The 11,205-nt window shown below is 43.1% G+C and overlaps 1 protein-coding gene across 2 annotated transcripts in view; it reads right to left on the bottom strand.

Moving 5' to 3' along the window:
* Window positions 1–2,688: 2,688 nt before the first annotated feature.
* Window positions 2,689–11,205, bottom strand: part of LOC137779950 (leucine zipper putative tumor suppressor 2 homolog) — a 38,036-nt gene continuing 29,519 nt past the window's right edge. For both annotated transcript variants that reach the window (XM_068568220.1, XM_068568219.1), the window contains 7 exons: window positions 7,733–8,383; window positions 6,096–6,758; window positions 5,854–5,976; window positions 5,513–5,659; window positions 4,615–5,130; window positions 4,069–4,173; window positions 2,689–3,921 (listed from right to left, as the gene is read on the bottom strand). In XM_068568220.1, the coding sequence (XP_068424321.1) occupies window positions 3,739–3,921; window positions 4,069–4,173; window positions 4,615–5,130; window positions 5,513–5,659; window positions 5,854–5,976; window positions 6,096–6,758; window positions 7,733–8,350 (2,355 nt within the window). In that variant the 5' untranslated portion in view covers window positions 8,351–8,383 and the 3' untranslated portion in view covers window positions 2,689–3,738. The remainder of the gene's footprint in view (window positions 3,922–4,068; window positions 4,174–4,614; window positions 5,131–5,512; window positions 5,660–5,853; window positions 5,977–6,095; window positions 6,759–7,732; window positions 8,384–11,205) is intronic.

Raw genomic sequence — 11,205 nt, 5'->3', positions numbered from 1 at the left:
TTGACATTGTTATAGATCACTTTTGCTACTTTTTTGCCTTGTTTTTACTAAACGCATACATTGCACATTAATTACACAAAAAGTAAGTAATATGTGTTTTATGACAAGATCATGTGGTTCATAAACTCCTCCTTGGTTAAAGTTGTGCCACTGTTTGACACAAGTCCACCTTGACACGACCTCTGCTGACTGTGGAGTCAGTGGTCTGCCCTTTTCAGTTGAAGCATCTCAGTCCTGCAGCCCGCAGGCCTGCCAGAGGGAGATTACCCCAGCCTGTGTTATGAGATTTAGAGATTTATACCCAGATTAAACCCCTGTATTATGTCAAAACTGATAGTTTGGGTTTAGTGGATGTCTGGGGGGATTATTACAAATTGCTGCTCAGTATTTTTGTGCTGCATTTCTCTGGCAGAAGTGCTTGTGCTCTGGAGCAATCCGCCACTTTAGAGGCTTAATTACACCACGCTGTGGCCTGAGCTTATGCAGACATGTGGAGGAGTTGGAAAAACATGTCAATGAGAAATGCAGGACATGAAGGCCAGTGGCACAGTTTAAATCAAAGTAGGGTAGAGGAGATACGGGCAGCAAGGTAACTGGAATCAGTGTGCATAGTGCCTTACTTCTGCAGATGGCCAGTGGGGGGAAAACATTGATAAATGAAAGAATGTTGGAAAGCTGAAGGTGAAATGTTTCCATTCAGACAGGCAATTTAATAAAAAAAATTAAATTGAGCATTTCATGCCTTTGATATATTACAAAGTGCTTTCAGGCATTTCACTGAACTGCAATAAACATCCTTTAGTATACTTTGCTCACACTTGATGTGTTTCAGGTAAAAGAAAGTACTTAAATCAACAGTAACTTTAAGGTGTGACAACTTGTTCTTTAATTAAAAACACAGTCATTTGTACAAGAAATGTACACATAAAAATATACATGGGACAACTACATATTTTATGAATTACTGAAGACACAATGTAAGTAAACATTTAAAAAAAAGCACACAAAAGGATGACAAAAATGACACACAAAAAATAAGAAGAAAATGTGTTACGTTGCTTTGGTCTAGTCACAGTGGCTACATTTGAAATAGATATTTTGTCTAAATAAAAGACAATGTCACTCTGGTATACTATTTAATGTTTTACATATTTACACAGAAACAGTTATGCAACGATGAAGAGAACTGAGGCGTGAGGAAAAAGCGGAAGTCTGGGATGCACACAGTACATTTCAGTTTGATTTGCATCACCTGTGTTAATCTGAACCTCATCTGCGGTGAGTGAGTAACAGTCTGGGTCTTGTTAACAAACTAAATATGGTGGAACAAACACCACTTGCTCACTTCCAATGGCTTTATGTAAATTGTTGCAGGCTTGTAATAATCTATAAAACCTCTCAAACCACAGTGAATGTGGTAAGGTCATGCAAAATATAGACAGATCAAATACGCTGATCACGTTTTCTGAAAGGGGTTCGATTGAGTTTTCAAGTATAAGAAACATAACACTGTCTTGGTTTGCATCAGCTCTGACCTCAACTTAACGAAGAAGTCACTCAAAAATGACCCGTCTCATGCTTTTATAAACTAACGACGAGCACGAAACCCAAAGTTGAAAATATGAATCGGTGCGATATTATGATACTGACAATCAAATGAAAGAACAATCAAAATGGAGAGACAACAGGTCAAAACTGAGCCTAAAATAAAAGCTCCCAACTGTTTATCAGCTGCAAAGTTTGGTCATTAGAGAGTTTGTGTCACACAGATAACTGATGTAAACATATTTTCATGCATTACAGTTTTGGGTGCACTTATTCTATGCTGCCGCCTCCATTTACAACTGATCCATCATTTGAAATTGGTATGTGATACATATATTTATGTACATATAGATGTTTTTGTATACATTGTATATTAAACCCACACTTATATCAGTACTACAACAAAATATCTTCAGGTGCTATATATAGAAAAATATACAACATCTCCATTATATAGATTTCCATTTCACTGTTATTCCTTGATATGGACTTTTTGTAAAATAAAAGTTCTCAGACCACTACTTTCCCCCCCCGTAGAGACCCATCATGCTCAGTGTTATACACAGCCCTGCCTATACTGTGAAAAAACAGCTTCAAATGTTAACATGCTCCCCACTGTTTTATCTTCAGGGCTTTAACAACCAACTTGCCTCGAGGACACTCAGCGCTGGAGCTACTGCATCTGTAAATCCTCACCTCACCGCTATCTGAACCACCATCTTCTAAAATCTGAGACAACAAAGACATGCAGGCATGCCAGTCTTGCTACCTGTATAGCAGTCAGTGAAGATTATAGTGCAGGGGGAACTAAGAAGACTTTAAAAGTGATATCTGGCTTTTGGCTGGCAAAAGCTAAATAAAGAGTACTAATGAGAATGAAGGAGAATAAAAGGAAACTCTGAATAAGCATGCCTTAACTCTCTCAGTGACGTCACGACCAAGCTGACAGAATATTCCTGATACCGACTGCTGACTGTTATAAAAATAGTTGAGTAAAAAGCAGAGATAGAGATGGAAGGAGAGAGAGCAGACATATAGACAAAGGCAGAAATTGAAAGACAGAGAGGAGAACCAACAGCATCCTGGTGATATCTCCCATGCTACGGTCTGCTTCCTATAGTGCTACATAATTGTAAAATGCCAGGACTTGCTGTGTTGTCTGAGTCTGAGTCGAAAACATGAGCGGCGTCTTTTAAACGTTTGGTTTCGGTGCCCTCGTTGTTTGGGAAATGACAGATTAGGATGTCCACATTTTCATGTCAAAACTGGTATGTTGATGTTTAGTGATTTGCTCCACAAGAACGAGTTGTATCCCAAACAAAATTGCACGGAAAAGTTGTGCAAAACGGTACCATGTTTCCCTGGGTGAGCGGATTCTTTAATTGGCCGTGATGACCATTGATACTGCATTTCTCTGGAGTGATAACAGTCACAATACATTCTGTTTTAAATACACACTGCTGGGAAACTCGATTAAAAGCACATCAATGTCCATATTCTTTTATTTTTATTTTTTAAATGAACTGCTGATCCTCTGAACACCATGAAGGACAAAGAGCAGATGCTTGGTGTTAGTTCCCTTCAGTAGCTACTTGGACTAGTGCAGTTTCTGTTGTTGTTTGGACAGTTGATGAGATCATCGTTAATAGCCAGCAGCGGTGGTGTTGATGGGACTGCTGTCATGATGCATCATTGCATGCTGGTGGCCGGGTGGTTAACCTTGTGTGCTATCGCAAAAGGGGTGGCTGCACTTTGACCACACTGCTGTGCCTGTAGTAACATTTTTTTGCTTCAAGTTCCCCACTATTTTTAATACCCTGATTTGAATGTGGTCGGAGTAAGAGAAAAGACTTTCTTCACTGCTTTTGCTCTCACAGAAGGAAATATGTCTTTTTGCTGGCTTTGTAGTGGAGTAAAACCTGTTAAAAGTTCCAGAGGGAACACTTTATCAGGATTTATTGGAGTACTGAAGTAAAAACGCACCTTTGGGAGATTTCTCTTTTGACAGTGACGAGTGGTGAATGCTTGCTCATTTGTCCAGGTAAAGCCATGTTGAGGATAGTGCAGTATTTGGCCTGGACTTCAATGTTTTGGTTCACATACTCAGAGTCTTTTGTGTGTTGTGTTTCCATGTTGCTGTGCACATATTACTATAGTAGCATGTGTGTGTGTATGTGTGTGTGTGTGTTGTGTTTAGATCTCAGTGGCGGTGATTTCCTCAAAGTGGATGTCGTTGCTGCCACTGTGAACCTCATAGTCCTCCATGTCCCTGTTCTCCAGCTCAAGACTCAGCTCCCTCATCACTCGCTCAAGATCCCGGTTTCTGCGGTACATCTGGATGTAGTTCTGCTGCAGCTGCTTCTGGTAGCGGATTACCTGTGTGGAGGGAAATACGGGGAGGAAGTAAATCAGTAGGGAGGATCAGAGTAAGCTATGTTGTCGGGTATGACACTGAATGAAAATGACAGAGATTGAAAATCAATCACTAAGAAAATAATAGCATTTCTCCTTGCTCCTTTTTACCTTTTCCTTCTCCTCCTGCCACACCCTCCTCTCATCCTCAAACCGTGACAAGTGCTCCTCACTAGTCCTCCTCTCGTACATGAGTTCGGCCTTCAGCCTTTCCACCTGAGAGGATGAGAGGAAATGTTAGAAATTGCACCATTTCAGTGGTGGAAGAAGTATTTAGTTCCCTTTACTGAGTGAATACAATACCATAGTGTAAACATACTCTGTTGCAGGTAAAGCTTATCTTTAGCTCGTACAAAAAAACAGTACATTAGTATTACCAGCAATATGTACTTTCCTGTTTGAAATTAAAATTGTGATTATTATCATACATTACAATATTCAATTATTAACACATGCATTAAGATAAAAGTAGCATTTTGATGTCATTAGCAGCAATTAACTACCTTTTGAATATATAACATTAGATTGTATCTAATGAAACTGATCATATTATGTAAGTCCCGCAAAGTAATAAATATAAGCATGAAATACATGCAGTAGAGTAAAAACTACAATATTTTCCTCTGAAAGTTTCATTACTTTGTAAAAACCTTGTACCTGTTGTCTGAATCCCAACACTGCTTCTGCATTCTGCCTCTGAGCCTTGGCTTCATCGCTCTCTCCTCCCCAGACCAGATGAGTCTCGTCTGTGTCTCGGTACAAAGACGGACTGGGACCGCCTCTCCCTGCCATGCCTCTACCCTGTTGAAGGTTGAGGCTCATGCATTGCCCCTTCATGGAGAGATTTCCAGGTAGAGAGTGTCCGCTGTGATTGGACAGAGTGTCACGGAGGCGGGCTGACTCTTCTTCCAAACGGCCCAGTTTCTCCCGGAGCAGCTCAGCTTCGCTCTTGCGCCTCTGGAGTTCGTTCTCACAGACTTCTAGCTCCAGAGATCGTGTCCGCAGGGCTGCCCCGGCCTCGTGGGATCGAGCCTGGCTGGCTTGCAGCTCAGAACGGGCTTCTCTCAGCTGGGCCTTCAGCACCACGATGTCTCCGGCCTTCTGGCTGAGCTCGGACTGGATTTCCTTCAGCTGCTGCTTCAGCAGAGAGATTTCTCCTGACTTCTGACACACCTGAAGGGTAACGAGCAAGAAAGTTAGAGAAATAGAGAGAGGGAGAGAGAGAGAGAGAGAGAGAGAGAGAGAGAGAGAGAGAGAGCGAGAGAGAGAGAGAGAGAGAGAGAGAGAGAGAGAGAGAGAGGTGTAAGAGCTGAAAATACAGAACAAATGGTCTCTTATGACAGATTACAAACTGACATATTGGATTTGCATGGTCCTCAAGCATGCTCATGAGGTTAATTTAAACTATAGGTGTCAACTCTGACATCTGTCTTTTGGGGGCATTTTATGTAATGCTTTTATCAGTAAATCAAAGCTAAGATCCCCTGCCAGACTCTAAAAGGGGCCTTTATTCGTTGATCACCCAGCACCTCCTGAGTGTCTGACTCTCACTCACCTCCCACTTCGTTTCTTCCAGACGTGGCCCCAGCTGGGTCTGCTCCCTCTGGATGGTGGCACACCTTCTTTCCAGTGTCTCTCTGTCCTGCAGCAGCGAGGAGAAGTCCTCCTGCAGCTTCTTTTTTTCCTGCTGTAGTTGAAATACCTGACGGCACACAATGATCCGTATTTTACAACCGCCTTAAATACCGAAACAGATATGTTGATCTAGAATAAGACATGCCTTCTCAATGGAGGGATCACTAGACTTCCAACTAAAGCACAAGACTATAGCTAAACAAGTTGAACCTCTTTCTCTCCGTGTAAATGTTTTAAAAGGGTTTTAAGTATTTAGCATACCTGTAACTGTAGCACCTGCTGTGCCCTCTGAGCCTTCTGAGAAGCCTGCTTCATCTTTGAAGCACAGCTCTGTCTCAGCTCCTCCATTTCTCTTTCACAGCGACGCTGCTTCTCCTCATAAACCTTTCAGAGCAGAAGACACGAGTGAGGGGTCGGAGGTCAATGTTGTATCTGTACTCACAGTATATCAACTCATTCAAGTGGTGTTTTTAAAGGTTATAGGTTGGGTCAGTTTGTCTCACCTGGCAGATGGCTGCTTCATTCTCATCCAGATTTTCCCGGAGCTGCTGGAGCTCCAGGTCTCGTTCCCTCAGTTTCTCCTCCAGCTCCCTCACCACCGCCTCGTAGCCTTCCGCCAGTGGCGGCGAGTGTCCACAGGACCCACTGTCCGACAGCGGCTGCCCGCGCCCGCTTAGCGACCCAGAGCCCGTGCTCTTGCTGGATGAGGAACGTCCACTGTCTGAGTTAGTGTGGCCGTGGCTCCCGCTTGGGCCTGAGGTGTTTCGGCCCAGGCCGGTCACGGGCTCCAGCTGAACCCCAGAGCCAGACCCGGAGCTGGAGCCCTCGCTGGGGGCCAGACTGTAGCCTGTGCTGCTGTGAGTAGGGAGGCTGGAGAGGGAGTTCCTCCCTGAATCTGACATAGAGTAGGACTGGCTGGTCCGAGCATTACGACCTCCGCTGTAGGAGTTGCGCTTCCCTTCAGAGCCGGAACTGCTGCTCCCTCCGATGCCGTTGGCGCCGCTGACGCCGTTGGACCCTCCGAGGGGCAGCAGGAGGTTGAGGCTGGCCTGGCTCTCTGACAGACTGCTACCGCCTGGTCGCGGTGACAAGTACTGCACAGAGTGACGATTCTTGGGAATGACAGGTTTGAATGCTGTGGGACGGATCAGCACTTTCTCCATGTTCTGGAAGTACATCATTATAAAAAACAGCATTAGTGGTTGATAAAAGCTCAGCAGCGCTAATTAGCAACGGCTGAATAAAACGCATTAGAAAGAGGTGAGTGATATGCTGGCAGGTCACCCCTCCAGGCTCTGATTTGTTTAATTTGGTTAAATTGATATTCATGAGGTTCATTAAGCAATTTCCTTAATGATTTTTCTATCATCTAAGATATAGAGAGACAGGCACGAGAGGGAGGGGGATTAAAGGGCAGAGAAACAAAGAGGAGGGAGAAGATTGGAGGAAGACGCGAGACAAGGACAGAGAGGGTGAAAGCTCCTCATATGTTCTGTAAGCATTTTTCTCAGCAATCTTCCTCATGGTTCACTAAATACGTCAGTGAATGACATTGAACATGATGTGTCGAATGATCCACCAGAGCCATAAGGCCAGCTATTAAGCTCTTCTCTGGAACGATGGGAATAAATAGCCAATTAAACAGCGGAGGTAATTGCTGTAAAACACATCAGCACATGCTACAAAGATGCTCACATTGGCGCATATTCTAGGGAGAGAAGAGAAAAAGTCCTCACAAGGATATTTAATGAGCTGTAATTAAAGAAGAAGAAACAGCACTTATGGAGCTGGTAGGGATTCAGTGCCATGCTCAAAGGAGCACTTCCAGTGAAATAGTGTTACTACTTTCTATTCCAGCCTATTGCCCTAAGTGTATATCTCATTCAAAACCATAATTTCAGGTGAAACAAATAAATAGTTTTTAGAGCCTGCTTTATGAAGGAGTATAAAGAGTTACTTTTTTCTCTATTACATACACGTTAAGGATCAGAAATACTACAAAGTATTTTAAAAGACCTAAAACCTACTTTTGCTTGGTTTTCTGTGCTACAGGTTCTTGTTACTTATCGGCCGACATATACACAGAAATACCTGCAATAGGCTGAGTATATATCGGTCTAGCACTACAGTCTGCTCCTACCTTCTCTAACTGCCCGGACACTGGGATGAGTTTGGGAGGAGGCCCTCCAATGTTGCCATTCAGAGTCCTGTTGTCCCTTTGGTCCTCTGAGTCACTGCAGGGGCTCGCAGCTGCAACCACCAGGTTGTCGTTCCAGTCTCCAATCAACACCTCGTCACCCGCGAAGCCCGAGTTTCCATTAGTGCCACCATCTACCGCTCCATCAACCGTCCCACCGCCCGCTCCAGCAGAGTTACCAGGCCGGGGCTGCTTCTTGGTGGGCAGCGGCGGAGGAAGCACCTGACCCGGGGTGAGCGTTTGGGTACTGATAACCAGCAGCTGCTCCAGGGAACTCCCGCTGCGGAGGCTGTTGTCCTGGAGCCGGAAGCAGCTGGTGGCCGGCGTGGAGCGGCGTGACTTGGTGGCGAATTCGCTGGCGGCCCGGCAGTGTCTCTCCTGATACGTTCGGCCTGATATGAGGCTGCTGACAGAGCCCATGGCGATCCCGGAGCTGCAGGGCCCACAGGGGCCCGGGCAGGGGCCTGAAGGGGAAAGGGATGAAAGTGGCCGGCACTGCTGCACGTCGAGACCTGGATTCGAGTCAGTCACGGTCACAGGTAATGCCTGAACCAAAGCCATGGCACCCCGACGGCGTCAGACACACCACACACTCTGAGAGAGGAAATGAGAAAATGTATTCAGACTATAGATGCAACAGATGAAGCTATTCAATATTTATAACACATGATATATTCGTCTAACTGCAATTTACGTCCCAACCAAGTTGATGACCCTTTGACCCCGAATAATGTATTCTGCCTTTTCTGAGTGATTAATAATGCATAAATGTATACACCGTGTATACCATGTTAACCTGAGTAAACATGTTCAAATGCATCACCCTGGTTTGATGTATTTCGTTTTCAGTACGTTTTACAATTAATTTCAAGGTAATTACTTACAAGGTATAAACAGTCTGACTCCTTTTTATATCTCAGATCTTTTGTCCCCATTTCACCCTGCTTGTCCTTGGGAAGGGGCCTTTTATGTATCCGAGTTTCTAAAGACTTCTTTTCAGACACGAGTCCCCAGTTATACTTTTATTGCACTGCCTTCTGTGATTATATCAGACTCCGTTTTTTATTATTTTTTATGGGTTTTCCTATTATATTCTGTATGTCGCTCTTTGAAAAATTGTGTTTAGTTATGTGTTTCGTATTGTTTTGTATGTGGAGCACTTTGTTTTAATGTGTACTTATAAATATAAATAACGCTATTATAATTATAATCCTTATTATACATATTTTTATTCGTGTAGTTGTATTACCACTAACGAGCAGCAACTCGGACTCAGCAAAGACTGCTGCACGGAGCTGCAAGGTGTGGAAACCACTGAAACTCCATCAGTTTGTATTTAGGCTGCACAGCAACACATAGAGATAGAAGACATGATACGATGAAAACTGACACCTACAAGCGCAGCATCTTTACAATATTTCACCAGAGTGTAGCGACACCAATGTTTAAACTGAACTGTTACTGTTTGGTGATCAACTCTCACTGATATCTCTAAGTGGGCAGTGAAGTAAATGTGCAAGCACATTTAAGAACTATTTCTGTCAAGCAGCTGTTTTAGTCGATACAGATTATGAAGTGAGTTTACTCTTGACTACTGAAGAGTTACTGAAGTGCCATTTTATTCTCACTGTCTTAACAGTGGACAGTTGGATATCATCCATGTTTCAGGATCATATGGTTTCACTTGAATGGAACAGATCCTCGTCAGCGCTGCACACCTGTACAAAAATGTCTGCTGCCTTTTTAACATTTTGACTCAAGATAGTAGGAAAAGCACAAGTGTGAATAAGAAAATTAATAATGGCTGCATTTAATTTGACCCGTATTTGAATACATTTAGCATTTGCAAGTTCAGCAGAAAACAAGAAGAACAGCAGACATTTTCACTTCGCAGGGACAGCACAGGGGTTACTAATAACATTGACAATGGCTCTGTTGTAGTCAAGTGTCTCAGTATTACTATTATGAAGATGTCATGAACCAGCAGTACCAAGAACCTCAAACCGAGGCTGCTAAATGGAAATCTGCTATTAATAATTGTATTATTTGCACCTTAGTAATTTCTACTGTATATATGTCATGCTTTAATAAAGCAAGACACATCATTTCCACAGTTCTTGCTGGCTGTCTCTAATTAGATTGGTGCTTGGTATCTCATCCATGTGTTAACAATATGTGAATGAGACTCAATATGTGATAAATTGCTATTCTGTCAGCTGAATTGTATGGCAAATCATCTTATCTTCATTCTTAAATTGTTCAAATTAAAATGATTCAAGGCATCATCTTTAATAATGTGACACATTTACTTTGCATCCAAACTTATTACAATTAAAAACAATAAACAATTTCGACAATGAATCCAATTTATTTGCTGACTTGAGGCATGTTGTCACTCATAAAAGTAATTAGCTAGAGCCACTTAACAGCTGTGTATTTGAAACGTTTCTCCCACACACACCCCAGACCCCTCCCCCCAGTAAAAGCTTATCCCTCATTAAATACACTCCATGTCTCTGTGACGACACTAATAATTGTCAATGTCATTAACGAGACAGGAAGAGGAAAAAGCACATGGATTTAGTGGAGACTGTGGATGACAGACACAGAGAGAGAGAATGAGTCAGGGTCATCACCATCTGCAGCTGCTAGCCTGAATGTCCCTGTCTGAACCTGGTGAGCAGTTGTCCATGTATTACTCCTAAACGGATCTAAAAACGAGTGTCTTCGCTGTTTCATGATCACAGTGCTCATACGCCAATCAAATTATCTTGGTCATTGCACTATTTTCAGGATGAGAACCATGGATACATATTATTAACAACACAATAAAACAAGCGAGATTAAGTCCTCCATTTGCAGATAGTATTGTCAGTGTTAGTTTCCCAGGGGGACCGAGAGGGGACACATGTCCTCAGTCTGTGGAGCCAAGCCCAAATCTGTCTGGCCTAGTGGAATAATCCATGCCATCTATGTCTGCACACTGCCAGAACAAACGCAATCACACTGACTGACACTCTCGCATACACACACACACACACACACACACACACACACACACACACACACACACACACACACACACACACACAATGTGCATTATACATTAACATCCACACCCAAAATCCTGGATGCATCACCAGGGCCCACATCATTCATTAGTCATAAACAGAAAATAGTCTGATAACATTCCAACAATGACATTTGATCACAACGGTCACGTACATACAGGTACATACATTCAATCGAGCTTCTGCATTGAACCCATGAGCATGAGGAGCAGTGGACTGCTGTAAAGTGCCCACGGAGCATCTCGGGGTGCAGCCTCCAGCCACACAAATACGTTTTTGTTTTGAAATACCAAAAACTATCTCAATCCACAAAAGTGTTTTGGCAGCATTTTAGAATTCATTTCC

This window comes from Clinocottus analis, unplaced genomic scaffold (genome assembly GCF_023055335.1).
Source record: "Clinocottus analis isolate CAN_PGR_092001 unplaced genomic scaffold, fCliAna1.0.p SCAF_8, whole genome shotgun sequence".
NCBI classification, from domain to species: domain Eukaryota; kingdom Metazoa; phylum Chordata; class Actinopteri; order Perciformes; family Cottidae; genus Clinocottus; species Clinocottus analis.
This window is presented reverse-complemented; position numbering and strand designations above follow the sequence as displayed.